At 36.7% G+C, this 27,503-nt stretch overlaps 1 protein-coding gene across 1 annotated transcript in view; it reads left to right on the top strand.

The window, feature by feature from the left end:
* LOC106087691 (circadian locomoter output cycles protein kaput) overlaps positions 1–27,503 on the top strand; it is a 191,878-nt gene that overhangs the window by 59,854 nt on the left and 104,521 nt on the right. Inside the window, exon 2 of the mRNA XM_013252829.2 lies at positions 21,329–21,519. Coding sequence (XP_013108283.1) covers positions 21,329–21,519 — 191 coding nt within the window. The remainder of the gene's footprint in view (positions 1–21,328; positions 21,520–27,503) is intronic.

Genomic DNA, 27,503 nt, shown 5'->3' with positions numbered 1-27,503 from the left:
CGGCCGATCTAGGCCAAATTGAAGAAGGATGTCAAAGGGCCTTACACGACTCACTGTTCCAAATTTTGGCAAAATCAGGCAATACATGCGCCTTATATGGGCGCAAGACCTTAAATCGGTAGATCGGTATCTATGGCATCTATATCCAAATCTAGACCGATCTGGGCCAAATTGAACAAAGATGTCGAAGTGTCTAACACAACTCACCGTTCGAAATTTCAGCAAAATCGGATAATAATGGGTTTTATGGGCCTAAGATCCTAAATCGGCAGATGGGTCTATATGGCAGCAATATCCAAATCTGAACCGATCTGGGCCAAATTGCAGAAAAATGTGGAAGGGCCTTACACAACTCACTGTCACAAGTTTCAGCAAAATCGAATAATAAATGTGGCCTTATGGGCCTAAGACCCTAAATCGGCGGATCGGTCTTTATGGGGGCTATATCAAGATATAGTCCGATATAGCCCATCTTCGAACTTAACCTGCTTATGGACAAAAAAAGAGTCTGTGCAAAGTTTCAGCTCAATATCTCTATTTTTGAAGAATGTAGCGTGATTTCAACAGATAGACGGACGGACATGGCTAGACCGTCTTAGATATAGGATATTTTGATATTGTTGCAAACGGAATGACAAAATGAATATACCCCCATCCTTCGGTGGTGGGTATAAAAAACAGGGATTAGCTGTGTTATTAATTTAATATTAGTTTTCCATAAAGCTTTGCTATGATTCAAATAAAAAAAAATACACAAAATCTTTTAAAGAAATTCTAATTGATATCTCTTACTTAAAAACCTCTACAAACATGAGTTTCTCTCAAGAGTTTTTGGTATTACTACAGAAATTATTACGAAACCTGTTTTTGAGCAGAACACTAGTGGACATATCTAAAACTGCCATTTCGGATAAAACGGATAATGCGGATAAATTTTATCCATTGTAATAAATCGACTTAAAACATAGCGAAAAGAATTTTAGGCATGACTTAGATATAAGCCAATGAAAAATTTTTAACAAAATTTTTATAAAAACATTTTCTTTTATTTTATATTTATTAAAAATTCTTTAAAAAATACTTTCATTGAGCGTAAAGCCGAATCCTTTAAAATTCCATTTTATACCAACAATTTGTTTTCTATTGCAATGAAAAGTGGTTAGAACCGTGTTTTTGAGTAGAACACTCATGTGAATTCCAAAAAATGCCATTTCGGATAAAACGGATAATGCGGATAAATTTTATCCGTTGTGCCCAATGGACCTAAAATGATGGAAAATCAATTTCTAAGCTTGATTTTCGCAAGAATTTTCAAAAAAATTAGCTCGGATAAGCTCTTTTAGAAGTTTATTAGTGGTTTTTTCCTTCATATCCCATCCTTCGTGAACATATCTAAAACTGTCATTTCGGATAATGCGGATAAATTTTATTCGTTGTGATAAATCGACTTAAAACATGGCAAACAGACTTTAAGCATGACTTAGATATAAGCAGGTGACAATTTTTTCATTTATAAAAACATTTTTTTTATTTTATATTTATTAAAAATTCATTAAAATAGATTTTCATTGAGCGCAAAGCCGAATCCTTTAAAATTCCATTTTATACCTAAAATTAGTATTCGTTACCATGAAAACTGGTTGAAACCGGTGTTTTTGAGCATAACTCTCATGTGAATTCCAAAAAATGCCATTTCGGATAAAACGGATAATGCGGATAAATTTTATCCGATGTGCCCAATGGACCTAAAATGATGGGAAATTGATTTCTAAGCTTGATTTTCGCAAGAATTGGCAAGAAAATTGGCTCGGATAAGCTCCTTTAGAAGTTTTTTAGGAGTTTTTTCCTTCATTAGAATGTGAAAAAAAATTTTTTTTACAAATATTCTAAATATAAAATTTTTCATATGTTTCTGTTACTTATTATTTTGTAATTAGACGATTAGCAATAAAATCTCTGATTTTCTAATTTAAAAAAATTACTTACAATTTCATAATTACCAGTTTAATATGCCTCTAAATATATACATTGCAAAGTTTGAAAAGGCCTTGCAATTGACCGGCATATAAGCTTTTTTGACTTATCATCAAAATACTTTAAACTCATCTATTAAATTATTTTAGGCCATGTGATTCTCAAAACAACAACAAAAAATAACCTTTCGAAAAAACTTGTCACAATAACAAATTACAAAGATTGGAAATCAACAACCCCATTCAATAGCAAATAACTACAAAAAAAAACTGAAAGCTATGAAAAAACAGACCATACAATGACATCTAATAACAAGCAATTCTAACAACCCTAATAATGGCTTAAATAGCAACAGCAACAACAACTTCAACCAAGCGATGAGGTTTGCTTTGGTATAAAGGCAAAATATTCCATGGATAAATAAATAACCTGTAATTTTTTGCAGTGCTTTTTTTTGTATTTTTGTAAAATGTTGAGAAAAAAATGCACAGCAATCACATAAATATTTGATGAGATAAAAACACCCTTTTTCCTGAGGTGCCATACTAGGCGACTACAAACTGCCGAGTGAGTATCCATCCATCCAATCAACTCTATGTGAAATGTTGATGAATGTAAAACTATTAAGTATGGAGCTGCCATAGTATTAGTTTTGTGCCTTGGGTGAACAATTGAGCTGCATTTAAATGTAAGAAATCCCCATTGCAATGCCATAAATGAAAATATGAACGAATAAATGAATGACATACATAGATTGTTTGCCCTGTCAGTTGATTTTTTTATGACAACCTTTAAATATGATATTTTTTTTAGAAATGGACAATATTGGCTCACAGGATAAAGGGCTTGTCAAATGTTTACACTTCGTTTAGTGGGGAAACAAGTGTGTTTAAATATATTTATTGTAAAGAGCAAAAAGAAGAAAATGGTCAATGTTTAAATTTTAAAATTTCGGGAAGGACTCCTATTGTGAAATCTTCTAATGAAATAACTTAAAATGCTTTTATCTCCTGCAACAAAAATTAACAGGCTCATAAAAGTTCCTTTCAACTAAAGAAAGCTTTCTTTTGAGTCTGATTTAATTTTTAGAACATGGTTGCGTATGACTATTATTAATTAATAAAATGTTTAGGAAAATACTTCAAATCTATAGAAATATTGATTTTTTTGATACCACCCACCATAGGATGCGAGTGCACTGTCTTCGTCTTTCCCTTGTAATATCTCGATGTATTGTTTTAAGGCTTTATAAAACATATGTTGAACTGGCGATGTCCGTCCGTCTATAGAAAAAGCTATACATTTATAAAAAATGAAGCTATATGTTCCCAAGTACATATTATTGATCAATGATGTTGAGGATTCTAAAGGCCCAAATCGAGCGATGTTTGCCTATAGTCTAATCAATCTTCAAACCATATTCTTACTGGTGGTCACTGGGCCCAAATATTAGATTATTTTCATTATGACCATGGTTGCGTATGACTATTAATAATTATTGTAATTTTCAAGAAAATCTTTTGTATCTTTGGATATGTTCTATATTTTTTAATGGTTTTAAGTGCTTTCGATTTTGTAGATTGTCGAGAATTAACAACTATAAAGGCAACGTGCCAAACTTTGGTACCTACCACCCCAGATATATATAAATATAAATATTTCGTCAAAATCAAGTGAAAGAATGTACCATTTATAGACCCATAGCAGCTCTGTCGAAATATGATTCGAAAGATAGTGCTAGAGAAAATTCGGTATATCCAGGGTTTCGTAGCGGCCCTGAGCGGAGAATGGATGGAGCATAGATGGGGATTGCAAGCCATTCCGCCCATCAAAGAGAATTTTCACTCCCTCTACGGCAAAAACTGGGCCGCTTCGCTTTAGCCTCGACCCCGCTCCGCGGCCGGAGCGGTATTGAAATTGCAATCTATTCCGCCCATCATAGTAAATTTTCACTCCCTCTACGGCAAAAACTGGGCCTCTCCGCTTTAGCTCCGGCCTCGCTCCGAATCCCTGAATATAACTCATAGTACGATATTTCATCAAAGTTATAGTTGCTCATTTTATAGCTCCAAGACCCTAAATCAGAAGATTGGTATATATGGACGATATATAGAAACATAGTCCTATCTGACCCATACCCCGAAGGGTTGTCAAGGGACTTAACTCACTGTGCAAAATCGGGTGACAAATAGGTCATTTATCGCCCCAAAAGTATCAATCGGATGATCGGTGTACATGGGCGCTATATACATATAGAGTCCAATCTGAATCATACATCTCGAAAACGTCAATGGGGGTAATAAAAATTCATGTGGAAAATTTCGACGAAATCGTATAGGGTTATATGGCGGTTCTATTCAAATATAGATCGATCTAGAAGATATTAGCAAGTTATCGAGGGTCTAACAACAATCATTGTGAATCGCAGAATCACTCATATCAGCGAAATCGGACAAAAATGCGCTTGTAAACCATACGCAGTACGGACGTACAGGGGTTTTATACAATTCGCTGTGCCAAATTTTTACGGAAATTAGACAATCTAGACGGCTTTAGGGGCGCCAAGAACCTAAATAAGAAGTTCGGTATCAAGGGTCATAACATAATTCGCTGTGACAAATTTCAGCATAATCGGGTCGTAAATATTTCTTTTATGAGCATAAGACCCTAATTCGGAAGATATTTCTATATGAGGGCTATACCACGATATAGTCGTATATAGCCCACAATCGTTACGGATGTCAAGGGGCCTTTTACAACTTACTGTGCCAGATTTTCAAGGAAATAAGACTATCGATACGGCTTTTATGGGTCCAAGATGCTATAGAATTGCGCTCTTTAGAGGCTCGATAAGTCAAAATCCGAGGTTGGTTTATATGGCAACTATATCAGGTTATGAGGCAATATGGACCATCCTTGTTACAGTTGATGGAAGTCAAAACAAAACATCTTATGCCAAATTTCAGCCAAATCGGTTGAGAATTAGGCCTTCTAGAAGCTCAAGAAATCAAGATCCGATTTCGATTTATATGACAGCTATAACAGTTTAGAATGTTGAGTTTCAAGAAGTCAAGATACTAGATAGGGTTATATGGGAGCTATGTCAGGTTATAAACCGATTTGAACCATTCTTTGCAGAGTAATTGGAAATCCAGAAAAGACCTCATGCGAAATTTAAGCCAAATCGGATAACAGTTACGCACTCTAGAGGATCAAGAACTCTTATCAGGAGATCGGTTTATATGGGAGATATATGAGGTTATAAACCGCTTTGGTCCATTATTGGCACAGTTATTGGTCGAAACAAAGTCGAAACAAAAAACTTCATCCGAAATATAAGCAAAATCTGAAAAGAATTCCGCCTTTAGGGGTTCAAGAAGTAAAGACCCGAGATCGGTTAATATGGCAGCTTCTCAGTTCATTAACCGATTTGATCCATTCACGCCACAGTTTTTGAAAGTCAAAACAAAACACCTCATGGGAAATTTCAGCCAAATAGGATAAGAATTGCGCCCTCCAGATGCTCAAGATCCGAGATCGATTTATATGGCAGTTATAACAGCTAATGCACTGATTAAACAATAATAGCACAGTTACTGAAATCAATTTTTTTAATTTTTCCTAGCTTTGTTATGCCTATTATGGGTAATTTTCATTGACTTACTTTCATGAACATGGGTGCGTATGACTATTATTAATTATTATGATTTTTAGAAAATCCTTGATATCTATGGACCTATGGGGATTTTTTAAAATATTTAAATTGAATTTTAATTTCAAAATGCTAGGCAATTATTGGAATATTGCAATGCCTGCCATTTTTTTCTATATGCACAAAAAATATTAAGATTTTAGGAAGTAGTTAAAGCACATGCTTAACTAAAGTGTGTTTCATTCGAACTCAAATATGGTATAATCCGAGATGGAACTCGAATTTATAAATTTCAGAAAAAATTGCCTGCCTTATTACTAATTATTTTTTAAGCTTTTCCTTGCTTAGTTTTCTCAAATGCAAATTTTTCCCATGAACTTTCCTTAAAAGAACAGGGACAGACTTCTCAAATGTCAATGAGTGCAGTCCGATTCAATTGTAAACTCAATGATAAGGGGTCTATTTTTTATAGCCGAGTCCAAACGGCGTGTGGCAGTGCGACACCTCTTTTGGAGAGAGGTTTTTTCATAGTACCTCAGAAATGTTGTTGGCATTAAAAGGGGAAAACACCGCTGAACTTTTTTTCTGATGTCCTCGCCAGCGTTTGAAGCCAGGCGTTCAGCGTCATAGGCGGACATGCTAAACTCTGGGCTACGGTGACCTCAGAAATGTTGCCAGCATTAGAAGGGGAAAACCACCGCTGCTAAACTCGCGCTACGATGGCCTCGAGTTTCCGCTTAGTTTGTTCTATTCAGGCTAATTTGCATTAATTTCAATTGTATGAACATGGGTGCGTATGACTATTATTAATTATTGTAATTTTAAGGAAAAGCCTTGATATCTATGAAACTATTGGAAATTTTAAATACTTTTAAATTACATCTAAGTTTTAAGAGCATAAGAAATTGAAGTACTTCGATGCCAATATGCGTGGAACTCGTTTACTTTTGCATGGTCACCACGGGCACGATTGCAGAAATCCAGATACTGAACGCAATTTTCGCTGATTTTCGAGCATAAATTGGCTGATACTGCTTCAATTTTACGTTTGATATTCGTACGAAATTTATCAATCGTCGCACAGTAGGATGGTAAAAAAATAAGTGGAAATAAGTCTGCCATTGTGGAACGGATAGAGATAGCTTCATGAAATTGCATATGGTTATAGCTGAGGTGTTGTCCAGTTTATTTGCAATAGCCTCTGTGAAAATTTCAAAAAGGAAAATTTGTTAGTAAAACTTCTTGGAAACTTTAAAAGATATCCCGCACATTTAGGCCTGGTTTTTGCCTTTTTAAGCACTTTTTAGCAGCCCGAACAAAATTTTGGTAGGTCCAAGGTGACCAAGTTTGAAGGCTCACCAATAAGCGTCTGGGACTTTTAAGGCCCTGAAATAAACTGGATAACACATTTGCTATAACCATGTAAAATTTCATAAAGATATCTCTATCCGTTCCAAAATGGCAGACTTATTTCCACTTATTATTGTCCCCATACCACTGTGCGTCGCTGGCTTGTTGGACTTCTAGGGTCCTGATTTGCATATAAACTGAATAACATCTCGGCTATAACCATGTAAAATTTCATAACGATATCTCTATCCGTTCCAAAATGGCAGACCTATTTCCACTTATTTTTTTTTTTCGCCATCCCAATGTGCGTTGCTGGATTGTTGGCATTGACCATAGACTTGACGTAGCCCCACAGGAAGTAGTCTAACGGCGTCAAATCGCACGACCGAGGCGACCAATTCGTGAGATAACACTTTCTCCAAATTTGGTTTCCAATAAATTGATTGTGACATTCGCAGTGTGGCTGGTGGCGCCGTCCTGATGGGACCACTTGTCCTCCAAGTCCATATCATCCAATTGGGGCCAAAAATATTGTGCTATCATTGAACGGTAGTGATTCCCATTCAAAGTAACGTGTCGGTCTTGATTATTGCGGCAGAAGTACGGCTCAATGACGCCGCCAGCCCATAAAACGCAATGATGCAATGATGGCTCATGGAGTACGTGTGGATTGCTGTCTGCCCAACAACGCATATTTTGCTTATTGACGAAGCCACATGAGCCTCATCGTAGCACTCTTAACTGTCTCCGAATTTCGGTAGTAAATTTTAATCTAATTTAATCTTTCCATCATGAAATGGTGGGAGGCCACCGTAACGCAGAGGTTAGCATGAACGCCAGGGTTCGAATCCTGGCAAGAAGATCAGAAAAAATTTTCAGCGGTGGTTTTCCCCTCCTAATGCTGGCAACATTTGTAAGGTACTATGCCATGTAAAACTTCTCTACAAAGAGGTGTCGCACTGCGGCACGCCGTTCGGACTCGGCTATAAAAAGGAGACCCCTTATCATTGAGCTTAAACTTGAATCGGATTGCACTCAATTATATGTGAGAAGTTTGCCCCCTGTTCCCTAATGGAATGTTCATTTGAAAGTTGCATTTGCACCATGAAATGGCAAGCTTAACTGAAGAGAAATATCAAAGGAGCGGCAAAAATATGGCGTCGTTTGCTGTCCCTATTGGTCTTATTTTGTAGCGTCCCCGTTTAAAAACCCCTAATTATGCTCACTCATATAAGTCCAGAGTTTATTTTCGACTTTTCACTGATTATTATTAGAATTTTTCCTTTTTTAATTTAAGGAACATGGGTGCGTATGAATTATAATAATTATTCCAATTTCTTAGAAAATACTTAATACCTCTGGAAAAAAAGAGAATTCCTAAAACTTTTAAACTGCATTTCAATTCTCAGTTCCTCAGCAAGACTTAAGATATCTAAAAGCTTCTCATTTCCTGGTGTATATCACCAAAACTTGCCATTTTTTGCAGGAAATTGAGAAAAAAAATCCTTAAAATAATTAAAGTTGTTTTCATATACCATATGCCTCTTCAACTATTAACATTTCAATACAAAATTCTGCTTAAAACGCCAACACACATAGTTCTATGCTCAATAAATAATGAATAAAGAAAATTAAATGTGTTTTTTTTTTTAGGTCTGGTTAGGGTTTGGGTGAAGTAGGGTTGATGATACAACCCAGTAAGGCCAGGCAAAAAAATCAGAAAAGAAACGAATAGAAAAAACTGTATAATTTTCTTATTATCTATACAAACCCACAAAAGTATAACCTCCCATCCAACCATCTAGCCAAGCAACCAAACAACCAGTCAGTAATCCATTCATCCCTTAACCCCTGGCACCCCCCCATTCAGATGGAAATTCATCGAAAAAAATGCCCTTCAACCCATACCATCTTTAAAGAAACCCCAAAGTTTTGGATAAAGACAGAAGCAAACAAAACAAAAAAAAAACTCCAAGTAAAGAAAATTTGTAATAAACAAAATATATTTCAACAAATTTTCCCAAAAATGCCAGGAGAAATGCCAAACAAAAAAAAATTTTTTTTCAAACTAAAAAAACCGAAAGAATATGGAAATAAAAGCAGTAAGTAGTAGAAAGAGAAGTAGTCATGGTATTTCACCAGCAAACAAAGGATAAACGATGGGTATAGCACATAGAAAAAGAAAAACAAAATTGGCAGGATCTTACTCTGCCCTAAGAGGAGAAGAGGTGAAGGCTATTCACTAGAAACTCAAAACCACTGAAATACAAAGGCCAGCAAAGAAAGAACTTTGCAGTAACATTTGGCGAAATTACCAACACCATCAGCACTACCATCATGAAAAACCAGAGCAGCTATTGTATTTGGACATGTTGTTGACCAAAAATTCTATACAGCTAAATAAAACCGAAAACGTTTAAAGGTTTTATCTGTGCAATAGCTGCTTGTTATGCTGGTGTTTGTGGAATGTATTGTGTTGCTTTTGTTTTTTCCCATTGCCTTAACTAGACTTGAAGCAAAAATGCTTTTACGAAAATTACCTTGTCCAAAAAAAAAAAAAATGAAAAGAAAAGAAAACATCCACGAAATAGTAACAATTACAGTATTTCCCTGGAAAAATATCAAGAAAAACGAAGGAAAATGAAATGTTTAGGAAAATGACCACAGTAGATTTTTGTCTGCTTTCTTAGTTGTAAACATTGTGGAACAGAAAAGGCGTGTTTGGCACTGCAGCATTTTCCGCCTCATATACCTCATCGTTTAATTTGAATGTTGTATTTAATATTTTCGTATTATTTACTATTTATGACTACTTTAGGGGAGTTCTTGAAGTGCAATTTGTTGTTGTTTGTAAGGCTGTGGTTAAAAGAAACTTGAATAAGGATTGTATAATTTGTTTATCTTCTACCAAATACCTTTTATTGAACCCCATAGAATTATGAATGACAAATATTCACATTTTGGTAGGTCTTTTGAGGGGTAGGCAACTTCCTATCGCTTGAACCTCATTTTTAATTCCATATTCGTAATTTACTCCCGAATACCTTATATTTGAGTCCCCTATTGTTATGATAGCTTGAAATAGCCCACTTGGGACGGTTTAAGCTTTGGGGTAACTGCACCCAATTTTTAATATTCGATAATCATATACGTACTCTACTCTCGAATACCTTTCATTGAAGTCTCATATGGTCCCGACTGGTCCACTTTTATTTTTGGCGTGTAGATACTTGGACCCGGTTTAAAATATCATATTGATACTCTACTTCCGAATACCTTTCATTGGAGTCCTATATTTTCTCCATCGATCCAATTTTTATTTTGGGAGTACTCTTGTGGCGTCGCCTTAGGTACTTGGATCCAATGTTTGACACCATATTCGTATTCTACTCCCGAAAACCTTTCATTAGAGTGCCATATTGTCCCCATTGGTTCACTTTTGGTGCGGATTTAGGCTTGGAGCGGCACCCTATGTACTTGGATTTAGTTTTTGACATCACATTGGTATTCTACTTCCGAATACCTTTCATTTGAGTCCCATATTGTCCCGATCGGCCACTTTTATTTTGGTCGGTACTTGTGGGGCGGTTTTGAACTTGGTACGGCTCCCTAGGTACTTGAACCCGATTTCAAATATCATATTCATACTCTACTCCCGAATACCTTTCATTGGAGTCCTATATTTCCTCAATCGGTCCACATTTAATTTTGGGCGGTACTCTAGGGGCGACGCCCTAGGTACTTGGATCCAATGTTTGACACCATATTTGTGTTCTACTCCCGAAAACCTTTCATAAGAGTCCCATATTGTCCCGATTGGTTCACTTTTAATTTTGGGCGGTACTTTTGGTGTGGTTTTTGGCTTGGGGCGGCGCCCTACATACATAGACCCAATTTTAAATATCATATTCATACTCTACTCCCGAAAACCTTTCATTAGAGTCCTATATTGTACCGATTGGTTTACTTTTAATTTTAGGCGGTATTTTTGGTACGGTTGTAGGCTTGGGGCGGCGTCCTATGTACTTGGATTCAATTTTTGACATTATATTGGTATTCTACTCCCGAAAAACTTTCCTTTGATTTTTGGCGAAAATTTTGGGTCGGTTTTGGACTTGGAGCGGCTCTCTAGGCATTTGGAGCCAATTCATTCTCTACTCCCGAATACCTTTCATTTGAGTTCTATATTGTCCCGATCGGTCCACTTTTTATTTTGGGCAGTACTCTTGGGACGGCATCCTAGATACTTGGATCCAATGTTTGACACCATATTCGTATTCTACTCCCAGACGCCTTTCACTTGAGTCCCATATTGTCCCGATTGGTCCATTATGATTTTTGGCGATACTTTTGATGCGGTTTTGGACTTGGCACGGCTCTCTAGGTACTGGAACCTAATTTTAAATATCATACTCCTACTCTACTCCCAAATACCTTCCATTTCAGTCCCATATTGACCGTACTGGCCCAGTTTTGATTTCAGCCACTACTATTGGGGCGTTTTCGGGCCTGAAGCGGTCTCTTAGGTACTTGGACCTAATTTTTAACACCATATTCGTATTGAACTCCCAAATACCTTGAATTTTAGTCCCATATAATCCCAACCGGTAAATATGTCCTTCTGGGCGGTATGGGGGGGGGGATGGGGTGGCTCCTGAGACACCAAGAAATAAATTTTTATGTCAGATTTGTACTCTACTTTTACACACCTTTCATTTGATACCCATATTGCCTAAAGCGGTATAAGAGTCCTGTTGATGGGTGTTTTTGGGGATGGGGGGTATCCCCGACACTTAATATACCATTTTTATGTTAAGTTTGCACTCTACTCTTAAATACCTTTCATTTGATGCCCATATTGTCCCAATCGGTAAATATGCCCCTTCGGATGAGTTTTGGGATGGGGCGCTCCCACAGTTTATTTTACCCTTGGGTTTTTGGGGTCCCATAAGTTGGACTACAAAATTTCGCTTACATTGGTGCACGCATCTCTGAGATCTGTCGTTTTTGAAAATTGTGGTAAAGGGGACGGTCCGCCCCCTCTTTGTATATCAAAAAAGTAGTACCCTTTTTTCAACGAGGGCTTCAGCTCTACCATCTGTGAAAATTTCATGAAAATCAGTTCAAACAAACAAACAAACAAAGCGCAGCAATTTCATGTTCATAAAGGGTGATTTTTTAGCTATTATCTTTTTGACAACACTGGTGAAACATGTTTAGTTTGGTCTATAATTTAACCATAAATCTTCTTACAAAGGAAGAACGCTTGCAAATTATTGAATTTTATTATCAAAACGCGTGCTCCGTTAAGAAAAGTTAAAAAAAGAAAGGAAGTGCACGGCGAAGAAGCTCATTTTTGGCGCAATGGGTACGCAAATAAGCAGAATTGTCGATTTTGGATTAAATACCAGCCAGAAGCATTGCAAGAGTTACCAATGAATCCAGAAAAAGTCACAGTTTGGTGGGGTTTATGGGCTGGTGGCATCATTGGACCGTACTTCTTCAAAGATGATACGAATCGTAACGTAACTTTAAATGGTGAGCGCTATCGTGATGATATTCAACTTTTTTTTCCCAAAATGCAGGATCTAGACTTGCATGACATGGGATTTCAACAAAACGGTGCCACCTGCCACCCAGCACGCTTAACAATGGACTTATTGAGAGGGGAGTAAGGTGAACATTTTATTTGGTCGCCTAGATCGTGCGATTTAACGCCTTTTTTTCTACCGCTATTTGAAAAAGAAAAGCAAAACAACAAAATCACTTTAAAGGGTAAGGGTAAAAGTGGTGTGTAAATATATTGGGGATGTCTGCACTGATCGCGATTTCGGCCTTTGTCAGAGGACTTATTGAGAGGGGAGTAAGGTGAACATTTTATTTGGTCGCCTAGATCGTGCGATTTAACGCCTTTTTTTCTACCGCTATTTGAAAAAGAAAAGCAAAACAACAAAATCACTTTAAAGGGTAAGGGTAAAAGTGGTGTGTAAATATATTGGGGATGTCTGTACTGATCGCGATTTCGGCCTTTGTCAGAGGTCTCATCAGGTTGCGATGCCACCAAAAGATTACATCTTCCACCCACTCACTTATCAGTGACAGTGGAATCTTTATCAGAAATTCTTAAAATTTCATCTATGTAAAAGATGTTGCAAAAAAAAAAAAATTATAAAAATTTTGTTTTTAAGAAACCCCCAGAATTTTAAAATTTTTAATGTTTTCACAATATTAAATTTGATAACTTTATAGCTATTTAAAGGGTGCCGAAATTGGCATATTTTTACTTGTTTATTATGTTTATTTATATTCAAATATAGGCCGAACTGGATCATATTTGGTTTAGTTGTCGAGAGACCTTATTGAAGACACTATTTCAAATTTCTGCGAAATCGGGTAATAAATGGGGCTTTCATGGCCTTAAGACCTTAAGCAAATCGATCTATATGACAACAGTATCCAAATATGGTCCGAACTAGACCGTAAGAGGTTCGGATATCGCGGGGCACAATAAGTTTGCTGTTGAAATTTTCAGCAAAATCGGGTTATAAATGGGGCTTTTATGGGCTTAAGACCCTAAATCGGCATATCAGTCTATATGTCAGCTATATGTAAATGTGGGCCGATATAGACCATATTCGGGTGGGATATCGACGGACCTAATAAAACTCCATGCACAAAATTTCTGGAAAATCAGGTAATAAATTCGTCTTAAAACCCTAAAAAGGCAAATATGGGCCAATTTGGACCATATTCGAGTCGTATATTGGCGGCTTTGGAATAACTCACTGTTCCGAATTTCAACGAAATCGGACAAAATATGGGACTATTATAGGCTTAGTCCCCAAATCGGCAGATCGGTCTATATGGCGGTTATAAAGGGTGATTTTTTTGAGGTTATGATTTTCATGCATTAGTATTTAACAGATCACGTGGGATTTCAGACATGGTGTCAAAGAGAAAGATGCTCAGTATGCTTTGACATTTCATCATGAATAGACTTACTAACGAGCAACGCTTGCAAATCATTGAATTTTATTACCAAAATCAGTGTTCGGTTCGAAATGTGTTCATTCACCGTTCAGCGATGAGGCTCATTTCTGGTTGAATGGCTACGTAAATAAGCAAAATTGCCGCATTTGGAGTGAAGAGCAACCAGAAGCCGTTCAAGAACTGCCCATGCATCCCGAAAAATGCACTGTTTGGTGTGGTTTGTACGCTGGTGGAATCATTGGACCGTATTTTTTCAAAGATGCTGTTGGACGCAACGTTACGGTGAATGAACACATTTCGAACCGAACACTGATTTTGGTAATAAAATTCAATGATTTGCAAGCGTTGCTCGTTAGTAAGTCTATTCATGATGAAATGTCAAAGCATACTGAGCATCTTTCTCTTTGACACCATGTCTGAAATCCCACGTGATCTGTCAAATACTAATGCATGAAAATCCTAACCTCAAAAAAATCACCCTTTATATAAGTATGACTGGATATATGGTTCATATTCGGCTCGGATATCGATAGGCCTAATAAAGCACCCCGATCCAAATTTCTTGGAAATCAGATAATAAATGCGGCTTTTACGGACTTAAGGCCCTATATCGGCAGATCAGTCTATATGTCAGCTATATGTAAATCTGACTCGAATTGGCCCATTCAAGAACTTAACCTAAGTATGGAAGATGTACGAGTCTGTGCCTAATTTCTGCTAAATATCTCCATTTTTAAAGACTGTAGAGTGAAAACAACTCGGGGACACATTGACGGACGGACGGACAGACACACGGACACCACAAAATCGTCTTAGACTTTTAAGAGATCAGAAATATATTTGCTTTGTAGGTTCAGAAATGGATATATCGATGTGTTGCCAACGGAATGGCTTAACGGGTATACCTCTTATCCTATGATGGAGGGTATAAAAAGATTCTTAATTATTTTTACAACTTCGTTACAATAAATTTATGGCTATAATGGTGGTTGAAAATGCTTGTTAAGCATATTTGCTACCTTCATTCACAGCCTAACAACCCTTAGAAGAATACACAATAAATTGAGATAAATGAGCAGCACCATTCTGAATCATCCACAAATTGCACAATTGGCCTATTAAGGCCTTACACCATGGAAACTTAGAAGGATACATGCCCTAATTTCCTCTGAGGGTGTTTGTAACAAATGTTCTTGAAGCACAAACAATTAAAAGATCAAGTGGCCATGAATAATCGACTTGGAAACCTTAATGCACACAACTGAAAAGGTTAAGGCATAACACAAAATGTAAGGTAATAACTACAAGAATTTAAAGAGCGTTATTTTGGAGGTTGTCAACATAACATGAAGGCTGCTGAACAGAGCAATGTGAAATGGGGAATTATGACTATAATGGATAATATTGAAATATTTTTTATATTATTTTTTTTTTTTAATTTAAAGTAATTTTTTTTAACTTTAAGTTTAAGTTTTCTTAAAATTAAGTTTCTATACCCTCCACCATAGGATGGGGGTATACTAATTTCGACATTCTGCTTGTAACACCTCGAAATATGCGTCTGAGACCCCACAAAGCAAGCATATTCTTGATCGTCATGTTCTTGATGTCGATCTAGCCATGTCCGTCCGTCTGTCTGTCCATCCGTCCGTCTGTCCGTCCGTTTTTCCGTCCGTCCGTCTGTGTGTCGATAACACGCTAATTTTCTAAGGAGTAAAGTTAGTCGCTTGAAATTTTGCACAAATACTTCTTATTAGTGAAGGTCGGTTGGGATTGTAAATGAGCCATATCGGTTCATGTTTTGATATAGCTGCCATATAAACCGGTCTTGGGTCTTGACTTCTTGAGCCCCTAGAGGGCGCAATTCTCGTCCGATTTGACTGAAATTTTGCACTTGGTGTTTTAGTATCACTTCCAACAACTGTGCTAAGTATGGTTGAAATCGGTGGATAACCTGATATAGCTGTCATATAAACTTATCTGGGGTCTTGACTTCATGAGCGTCTAGAGTGCGCGGTAGTTCCTATCCGAATTAGCTGAAATTTTGCACAACGTGTTTCGACATGATTTCCAACAACTGTGCTAGGTATGCTTTAAATTGGTCCATAACCTGATATAGCTGCCATATAAACCGATCTTGGGTCTTGACTTCTTGAGCCTCTAGAATGCGCATTTCTCGTCCGATTTGACTGAAATTTTGCACGTGGTGTTTTATTATGGCTTCCAACAACTGTGCTTAGTATGGCGTAAATCGGTACATAATCTGATATAGCTGCCATATAAACCTATCTTGGGTCTTGACTTCTTGAGCCCTTAGAGGGCGCAATTCTCATCCGATTTGGCTGAAATTTTGCATGTAGTGTTTTGGTATCACTTCCAACAACTGTGTTAAGTATGATTTAAAACGGTTCATATCCTGATATAGCTGTCATATAAATCTATCTTGGATCTTGACTTCTTGAGCCAATGGAGCGCGCAATTCTCATTCGATTTGGCTGAAATTTTGCACGAGTTGTTTTGCAAATCGGTCCATAATCTGATATAGCTGCCATATAAACCGATCTGGGATCTTGACTTCTTGAGCCTCTAGAGGGTGCAATTGTCATCCGATTTGTGTGAAATTTTGTACAACGGTTTCTCTCATGACAACATACGTGTCTTACATGATCTGAATTGATCAATTGATTGATACAGCTCCCATATAAACCGATCTCCCGATTTTGCTTCTTGAGCCCCTTCAAAGCGGAATTATTATCCGAATGGTACTTAAATATTACACAATGACTTCTACAATGTTCAGCATTCATTTAGGGTCCGAATCGGACTATAACTTGATATAGCTCCAATAGCATAACAGTTCTTATTCAATATTCATTGTTTGCCTAAAAAGAGATACCGCGCATAGAACTCGACAAATGCGATCCATGGTGGAGGGTGTATAAGATTCGGCCCGGCCGAACTTAGCACGCTTTTACTTGTTTTAAATATTTTTATACCCACCACCGTAGGATAGGCGGTATATTCATTTAGTCATTCCATTTGCAACACATATCAATTTCCGACCTTACAAAGTATATATATTTCGGATCGTCGTAGACGATTTAACGATGTCCGTGTGTCTGTCCGTCTATCCGTCTGTGCTTCTATCCGTCTGTCCGTCCGTCTGATGTTATCACTCTACAGTCTTCAAAAATTGAGATATTGAACTGAAATTTGGCACAGATACGTTTTTTTGATGCACGCTTATTAAGTTCTTCAACGGGCCAAATCGGACCATATTTAGATATAGCTGCCATATAGACCGATCTCCCGATAAAGGGTGTGAAGACCATAAAAGCTTTATTTATTACCCAATTTCGCTGAAATTTGAAACTATGGGTTATTTTAAACCCCCCGACATCTGACAGAAATTTTGATTAGATCGGTCTATACTTAGATATAGCTGTCATATAGTCCGATCTCTCGATAAAGGCTATGAAGCCCATAAAACCTTTATTTATTATCCGATTTCGCTGAAATTTCAAACAATGGTTTATTTTAAGCCCCCCGACATCTGACCCAAATATGGATTAGATCGGTCAATATTTAGATATAGCTGCCATATAGACCGATCTCCCGATAAAGAGTATGAAGGCCATAAAAGCTTTATTTATTACCTGATTTTGCTGAAATTTGAAACAGTGGGTTATTTTAAGCACCCCCGGCATCTGACCCAAATATGGATTAGATCGGTCTATATTTAGATATAGCTGCCATATGGACCGATTTCTCAATAAAGGGTCTGAAGCCCATAGAAGCTTTATTTTTTATCGGATTTCGCTGAAATTTGGAACAGTGGGTTATTTTAAGCCCCCCGACATCTGACCCAAATGTGGATTAGTTCGGTCTATATTAAGGTATAGCTGCGATATAGACCAATCTCCCGATAAAGGGTCTGAAGCCCATAAAAGCTTTATTTTTTAACCGATTTCGCTGAAATTTGAAACAGTGAGTTATTTTAAGCCTCCCAACATCCGACTGAAATATGGTACAGATAGGTCTATATTTAGATATAGCTGTCATATAGACCGATCTCCCGATAAAGGGTCTGAAGGCCATAAAAGCTTTATTTATTACCCGATTTCGCTGAAATTTGAAACGGTGAGTAGTTTTAAGCCGCCCGACATTTGACCTAAATATGGTTTAGAACGGTCTATATTGAGATATAGCTGTCATATAGACCGATCTCCCGATAAAGGGTCTGAAGACCATAAAAGCTTTATTTTTTAACCGATTTCGCTGAAATTTGAAACGGTGAGTTATTTTAAGCCTCCCAACATCCGACTCAAATATGGTACAGATAGGTCTATATTTAGATATAGCTTTCATATAGACCGATCTCCCGATAGGGGGTCTGGAGCCAATAAAAGCTTTATTTTTTAACCGATTTCGCTGAAATTTGGAACGGTGCGTAGTTTTAAGCCTCCCAATATCGGACTCAAATATGGTACAGATCGGTCTATATTTAGATATAGCTACCATATAGACCGATCTGCCGATAAAGGGTCTGAAGCCCATATAGGCTTTATTTTTTAACCGATTTCGCTGAAATTTGGAACGGTGCTTAGTTTAAAGCCTGCCAACATCCGACCCAAATATGGTTCAGATCGGACTATATTTAGATATAGCTGTCATATAGACCGATCTCCCGATAAAGGGTCTGAAGCCCATAAATTTTTTAACCGATTTCGCTGAAATTTGAAACAGTTCAGTTGTTCTGATATCCGACCTTAATATGGTTCAGATCGGTATATATTTGGATATAGGTGACATAAAGACAAATATTTTGATCTACAACATGTAGTGTCTTATACATATTACACCACTCAATATCCGTGCTGAATTTGGTTGCTTAAGTTATCCAATTTTCACCGGATTATTTCGATAGGGGGTTAACATATATAACCGAGGTCGCGGGTATCCAAATGCCTTTATTATTTTTTTTATATTTTTTTTAATTTTTTATTCTGTTGTTTTTTTTTGTACTACAGATTTCACATATAGATACGGGTATATGTATATCCCTTCCCCCTTTTATATTTTGATAATATGTCTTGGTTTTGTTTTAATTCTTGAGAAATTTCCACTTGGCCCTCATAAAAGTTTGATAATAAACGGTTTTTATAATTGCATAAAATATTTGCAGGAGCATTAACAATGGCTTTCATAGCTAGGACAAAAGTAAAGCAACACACTCAAAGAAAAAAGTTTGTTCAAGCAGAAATTAGAATGTTATTGCTCAACTTTTGTTAGAACAAACTCGTTTCCCCCAATGTGTGCTATGTTGAATTAAGGATTTTTCATATGCCAAACTTCTTAGTAATAAAAACAATTTTTCTTTATTTTTTCGAGCGTATTTACTAAAGAAACTGCTTTCCTGTTACTACCCTAATATTTATGAAATGTTGTTTTTTATTCACTTATGTTTGTGCGCTTTATTCTTTTTCCACAACAAAGGAATACCCACCGCAACGAAATATCCATGGCAAATGGACAGACACTCCGTCATTGAGACCATTTGAAAGAAGGCAATAATAAGCAAAAAAAAAAAAAAAAGAGCCACAATAAAGCTCACAGTAATGTTAGCCCCCGCATCAGTTTAGACCAAGAATTTGGGGCCATTAGAAGCATAAGAAAGAAATGCCATAAACGCCACCAAAGCAATCAGACATACGAAAAAAAAACTTAAAAAAAATCGATACGTGCATGAATCCCAATAAACTTGAAGCTCTTCCAAAAGCCTTCTCTAGGGTAGCATACTCTTATTTCTGCTAATTTATTTAATTAAATGAATAAACGAGTCACTAATTTCATTTCATTGGGATTGAGGGTGCCATGAGTGATGATGTTCCATAACACCGTGCAGCACAATCATTGGCCATGACTTGAATTTCATTCATTCTTCATTATCCTTTGGTTGTCTTCATACTCGCTCACACCCAGCATGGATTGTTATTATGTTGAAGAACAATCATTTGATGGCCAATTATCAGAGCCCAATCCAAAAATCATTAAATAAAAACTCAATGAATTCAACTGTGATTTTCTAATATAAAATTATACAAAATTCCCCATGGCAAAAATTTTACAGTTTAGTTAGTTAAGTGCTCTTTCAATTAAATAATGCATAACGGCATATTTTGAGTTTAAATAAAAAGGCTTAAGAGATTTTCATTTGAACTTTGAGTATTATTAAGCCAGATTCAGTGAAGGATAGGAGGCACTACAATAGACAGACGGGAAAGATGCGAGATAGACAGATGGCTGGGCAGCCAATGAATTGAAGCAAATCAATCATAAGAAACCTATAACACACCGTATGGAAACAGATGAATGAAAGAATAATAGAATTCCACATAAGCATGGATTGTGGGAGAAAATTTAGCCCAAGTAACGAGCAAAAGCGTCCTAAGTTCGGCCGGGCCGAATCTTGGGAACCCACCACCATGGATTCTGCTAAAAATTTATACAAAATAAATTTAGTTGAGGACCATAATTTTATTCTAAATACTTGGAGCCATAGCGAGGTGGATCCCACTAACCACCATCCCCCACCCGAAAAGAAATTCAAGCTACGGGCCTGATTGCCACACATATTTATGCCCCAATTTACGCATATGAGAATGTAGTCACCATAATTTTCCACCGATTGAGGGGGTCTCTGTGCGACATAATTTTTTCTAATGCCACATTTAAGAAAACCCGTTTTTGAGCCAATATGGGGGGGAGGTGGGGGTTTCTCCACCTCTCTACCCAAAAAAAGAAAAATATCTGTCTTTGGGCTTTGTTGCCATACATTTTTATAGCCCGATTTATACATATAAGGATGTAGTGAACACAATTTTCAACTGATTTGCGCGAATTTCGGTATAGAATGTGAGTGTCACCCATCTGAAAGCCTCTGCTAAATATCATCTGATGGTGGTATAGGCCTAAAAATTTTATTAAAAATTTTTCTGTAAAAAATTTTTTTAATTTTTTTTTTAACAAAAAATTTTAATTTTTTTTTTTAATTTTTATAACAACTGGTGACTTTAATCGTCAGAAATTAATTTCGTATTCATTAAAGGACGACCTTTGAATGGTTTTCTTTTTTCTTCGTTTTCAATTTCAACCATCTTGTTTCCCATAACAGAAAAAAAGTACCACAATTAATTCTAAAAATAAAATTAAAATTTTGTCACTACTGTTGCCTTGGTATGTGATGGTGGCATTCAAAATGATTTAAAAATACAAATTATAACATTACATATTGTAATTATGTTCCATTTAATGAGTTATTCTTACGTTTTTCTTCTTCTGGTTTTTCTTTTTAATTCACAGTTTAAAACCACCCCCCAAAGATGGCGTCACAAAAAGTAATCCCTCAAAACGTCATCGAGAGCGTTTAAATGCCGAATTAGATTTATTGGCGTCATTGTTGCCATTCGAACAGAATATTTTAAGTAAATTGGATCGACTGAGCATATTAAGGCTGTCTGTTAGTTATTTAAGGACAAAAAGTTATTTTCAAGGTGAGTACACATAAATAATTTAAGAAAAACAAAATTATATGGGAAATTTACTGGAAATTGGGTATAAATGTTGAAATTTCAATAAGAAAAGGAGTATTTACCTCAAAAGCATTTTTTTTTTGTTTTATTCTGTCAAAACTACATCCCATCAAATCTTAAAAATAATTTAATAGTTATGCTAGCTGGCAAAAAAAAATCCATTAAAAATCTGTGTGAAAAACTTAAAAACTGTTTTATTTTCCACAGAAATCACTTTCAAGTCACGCAATTTATGATAATATTTGCCATAGCCGACCATCGGGGTTGGTATTTCATTCGTTTGACTTCGAGCTGATGTTGACGTTTTTATTTTAGCCTTAAAACTAGCGTGACCGACCGTCAACACGGACTGTTTGACTGACTGACACTCCACTATTCTTTTTTCACTTCCTACCATGCAATCAGAAATAGCAAAAAAACAAAAAAAAACGAAAAAAAGACAACAAGAACATTAAATGTTGTATGAAAGATTGTTGCCATTTTGCCGGGGAGTATGTCAAAATTTCAAGGAAAAAACCAACAAAACTGGAGCAAAAAATTGGAAAAAGACAATTTTTCTGTAAGCATTCAAAATTTTTTTAGTTAGTGAGTCAAAATTGATTTTTCAAAAATTTTATATAATGTCCAAATTAAATGTTTATAAAGTTTTTATTTTAGATTTTATTGTCACAAACTATTGAATATTTGATTTTTTTCCATAAACAAAAAAAAAATATTTTGTGCAATTTTTTAAAGATATTGGGTTGCCCAAAAAGTAATTGCGGATTTTTGCATTCTTTCTTCTGTCAGTTATCAGCTGTTACTTTTAGTTTTCTTTAGAAAAAAAGTGTAAAAAAAGTATATTTAATTAAAGTTCATTCTAAATTTTATTAAAAATGCATTTACTTTCTTTTAAAAAATCCGCAATTACTTTTTGGGCAACTCAATAGTAGATGGGATCAGTAGGAATCTAATCATTCCAACTTATACGTTATTGACAACAAATATTAACGATTTTATTTTTTATACTCGACTGTCGCAGATCTCTCAACGAGTTGGACGGACAGTTAAAAATTCACGTGTTCTCGGTGCCGGGCCACAGAGATATCCCAGGGAACTGTAAAGCGGACGAGCTTGCGAGACTAGGAACTACCCTACACATTCCAGGGGTACTGGAATCTGTGGGAATGCCTCTAGCCACATGTAAGCTAAGTTTTCGGGACCAGGCCCAAAGAACAACGAATGATTGATGGCCACAAAGAGGGGGCTGTGAGCATTCCAAAACTATGTGGCCTAATATAGACTTGAAGAGGTCTACTGCTTTACTGTGATTGGCTATAACAGACGTCTCAGTCATTGTGTCTGTCATGACAGGTGACTGTCTAATCGGAAAACATACTAACAAACTGAAGGTTGCCAGCAACGACTTTTGCAGAAGCTGTGAGGACATCGAAAAAGAAGAGCCTAGAGAACACCTTCTGAGTGTGTGTCCCACACTATCAGTCAGAAGGAGTTCCACTTTAGGCTCTCATTTCTTTGAGAACCTATCCGATTTAGCGGATATGAACATTCGCTAGTTATTGGGCTTTTCAAAGCAATCTGGATGGTTCAACGGAAGGAACTAGAAGACATCTTCCTTCTTTTGTTCCTGTGGTATCACAATGGACGAAAACGCTTGAAATTTTGCATAAATACTTCTAATCAGTGTAGGTCGGTTGAAATTGTAAACGGGCCATATCAGTTCATGTTTTTATATATCTGCTATATAAACCGATCTTAGATCTTGACTTCTTGAGCCACTAGAGGGCGCAATTCTCATGCGATTTGGCTCAAATTTTGCACGAAGTATTTTGTTATGACCTCCAACAACCGAGCGAAGTATGGTCAAAATCGGTCCTTAACCTGATATATAAATCGATCTGGGATCTTAACTTCATCAGCCTCTAGAGGGCGCAATTGTTATCCCATTTGGCTGAAGTTTTCCATGAAGTGTTTTGTTATGAATTCCAACAACCGAGCGAAGTATGGTCAAAATCGGTCCTTAACCTAATATAGCTGTTATATAAATCGATCTGGGATCTTCACTTCTTCAACCTCTAGAGGGCGCAATTGTTATCCCATTTGGCTGAAGTTTTCCATGAAGTGTTTTGTTACGACTTCCAAAAGCTGTGCTAAGTATGGTTCAAATCTGTCCATACCCTGATATAGCTGTCATATAAACCGATTTTGGATCTTGACTTTTTGAGCCTCTAGAGGGCGCAATTGTTATCCTATTAAGCTGATGTTTTCCAAGAAATGTTTTGTTATGACTTCCAATAGCTTTGCTAAGTATGGTTCCAATCGATCATAACCTGATCTAGCTGCCATATAAACCGATCTTGTATCTTGACTTCTTAAGCCACTAGAGGGCGCAATTATTATCCGAGTTAGCTGAAATTTTGCATGTGGTGTTTTGTTATAACTGTGCTAAGAATAGTTCAAATCGGTCCATAACCTGATAAAGCTGCTATGTAAACCGATATAGGGTCTTTACTTCTTGAGCCTTTAAAGAGCGCAACGACTTCTCTCATGCCCTTTAACATACGTGTCGAATATGGCATGAATCGGTTTATAGCCTAATAAAGCTCCCCTATAAACTAATCTCCCTATTTTACTTCTCCAGTCCTAAAGTGCGCAATTCTTATTAGATTTGGCTCAAATTTGACACAATGACTTCTTCTAGGTCTCCAAATACAGATCAATTATGGTCCGAAATGAGCCATAACTTGATATTGTTCCAATAAAATAGCAATTTTTTTTTATACTTTGTTTGCCTAAATGAGATACCGTGACAAGAGCTCGACAAATGCGATCCATGGTGGAGGGTATATAAGATTCGGCCTGGGCCGAACTCCCTCCCTCAGTCTACCCGCCACATCCATAACACCCAGAATCGAACCGTGGCCGCAAGCATCCTCCTTTAGCATGCCGAGTTCCCTCAGCCTAAGCGCGACCTTGGCGGCGCAATTCCGAACATAGGCCCCAATGGACTGCATATCCAACATTGCCTCCATACCTGCCTGCGGTGCGTATCGCAGTGCTCCTATGACCCCGATGCAGGCAAGTCTCTGGACCTTCTTGAACTCCCTCGCTCGCGTCCTCTTCTCTACAGCATACCACTGCACTATAGGTCAGTACTAGTCTCACGATGGCAGTATATATCCAATAAATCATCTCGGGGTTTACCCCCCACTGCCTACCGAACATCCACCTGCAGGAGGTAAAAGCTCACAGTACTTTACGCCCTCTTTCCTGGTGTTCCACTTCCGGGACTGTTTCGAATCGAGAACTATCCCTGTGTACTTCGCCTCCTTCGACAGCCGCAGGGTGACCCCGTCCAAAGACGGGAGTCTGAACTCCGGTTACTTATATCTGCGTGCGAAGAGAACCAGCTCCGTCTTCCCTGGTTTGGTCGTCAACCCATTTCTGTTAGCCCATCGCGACAACCTCCTCAGTGACCCTTCCATGATCTCGATAATCGTCGACCGAAACCTGCCTCGGACCATCTAAATTTTATTCAAATTTGATTGTCATAGAATATTTAGTCAAAATTTAAATTTTTTAGAAATTTTCATCACAATTCGATTTTCATAAAGAATTTTGTCCAAATGTGTTTTTCTAGAAAATTTTATCCAAATTCGAATTTTATGGAAAAATTTTGATTTTCATATAAATTTTGTCCGAAGTTGATTTTCTCTGAAAATATCACCAAAATTTATTTTTCATAGTAGATGCAAATTTGATTTTTTTCGCAAATTTCGTCCAAAATTATTTTTTTCTTTCAAAAATCTGGTCCTTAATAAGTTTTCCTAGAAAATCTCGTTCTTTCAGAATGAATGTCTAACTTTACCTTCAATTTAAAAAAAAAAAACTACCCATCAGAATTTCATCAAATGTGCGTTTGAAAGCGTTTCGCTTTCATTCTAAACCCCCTTCCCGGTAGAATGAAAACCAAATGCAAATTTCTGTGGGAATTCACAAAGAGATTGCCTTCAAAATCACTCCCTTTTTGTGGTTCATTGTTGTTGATGATTTTTTTGCTTTATTTCAGACTAATAGGCCTCTTTTGAATGTAGTTGTTAACAATTTGTTACCAATTTTCATACACTTTAGAGTTGCTTTTTGTATGTTGTATTTTGTTTCCATGTAGCTGAAGTTTCGGCAGAATATATGCCTGTGTGTGTGTGTGTGTGTGTGTGTGTGTGTGTGTCTTTGTGTGTGTATGCGTCTTATACTGCCATGGCCTTTTTTTAAACACGCAGGTTCCTCCCAGCGGCTATGGGGCTCAATTTGCGTTAAGGCTTCAATTTGAAGTTGGCCTATCTACTGTCCGTCCCTCCTCTACCTCCATGCCTGCCGCTGTCTGGCCGTTCGTTCGCTTCACTTCTGCTCCTTCTGTCTGATTGTCTTAGAACCGTTATGTATTTATGTTGATTATAGTCCTTTTTTACATTGACCAGATGACCTTGAAAGGCGCTGGCAATAAAGGTAACAATTTTCTTTCACTCTCGCTCTTGCTCTCCCTCTCTCTCTCTCTCTCTTTCACTTTAGAGCAATTTTAGCATTTATTCGGCTCAAGTTTGATAGCTGTAAAAATATGCCGCAGTTTGAGTGAATATTGAGAAACAAAGTACCAACAAAATAATCATAATTTTGCAAATTGAGGTGGTGATTTTTGGGCAAAAAAAAAAAAAGTTTTAATAGATGAATTTAAAGAACTGCAATATATAAGCTAAAATATTGGAAATTTCTACAAAAAAAAAAAAAACAAAAATAAAAAACATTAAACTAAAGCAAATATACTCGAGTGTTGTTTGTAAACTGCGCCATGCAACTAATCGATCCAAACGAAATTGGAGGAATAAAGAAAAAACCATTTATAAATTGGATACTGGTCTCACCGAAAATGACAAAGACTGAATTTTTTGACTAAAATTTTTTTTCGCAAATTTTCATGGAAACTCTTGATTAAGGCAAAATAAATCACAAGAAAATAAAAAGACAGGAACTTCTTAATATCAACGAAATAAAAAAAAAAAATACCAATACAAATGACTGAGTGTGAATGACGATATTCCTACTGATCCCATCTACTATCAACAAAAAATCATTTAAATATTGTATGAAAATTAAATTAAAACAAATTTCTCTATTTATTTGATTTAAATAGCAAAATTTTGTCATAATTGAATTTTTTTTACAACTTCTGAATGATTTTTTGTTGATAGTAGATGGGATCAGTAGGAATATCGTCATTCGCACCCAGTTATAAGTGTTAGTATTTTGTTATTTGTATTTACTTTTTTTAAATTATTTTATTGCTATTAAGAAGTTAATGCCTTTTTATTATACCCTCCACCATAGGATGGGGGGTATACTAATTTCGTCATTCTGTTTGTAACTAGTCGAAATATTCGACTGAGACCCCATAAAGTATATATATTCTTGATCGTCGTGAAATTTTATGTCCATCGAGCCATGTCCGTCCGTCTGTCCGTCCGTCCGTCCGTCTGTCTGTCGAAAGCACGCTAACTTCCGAAGGAGTAAAGCTAGCCTCTTGAAATTTTGCACAAATACTTCTTATTAGTGTAGGTCGGTTGGTATTGTAAATGGGCCATATCGGTCCATGTTTTGATATAGCTGCCATATAAACCGATCTTGGGTCTTGACTTCTTGAGCCTCTAGAGTGCGCAATTCTTAATCGATTGGAATGAAATTTTGCACGACGTGTTTTCTTATGATATCCAACAACTGCGCCGAGTATGGTTCAAATCGGTTTATAACCTGATATAGCTGCCATATAAACCGATCTTGGGTCTTGAGTTCTTGAGCCTCTGGAGTGCGTAATTCTTATCCGATTGGGATGAAATTTTGCACGAAGTGTTTTGTTATGATATCCAACAACTGTACCAAGTATGGATCAAATC

The sequence above is a fragment of the Stomoxys calcitrans genome, chromosome 2, assembly GCF_963082655.1.
Source record: "Stomoxys calcitrans chromosome 2, idStoCalc2.1, whole genome shotgun sequence".
Classification (NCBI taxonomy): domain Eukaryota; kingdom Metazoa; phylum Arthropoda; class Insecta; order Diptera; family Muscidae; genus Stomoxys; species Stomoxys calcitrans.
The sequence above is the reverse complement of the archived record's forward strand: the minus strand, read 5'-3'. Positions and strand labels throughout refer to the sequence as shown.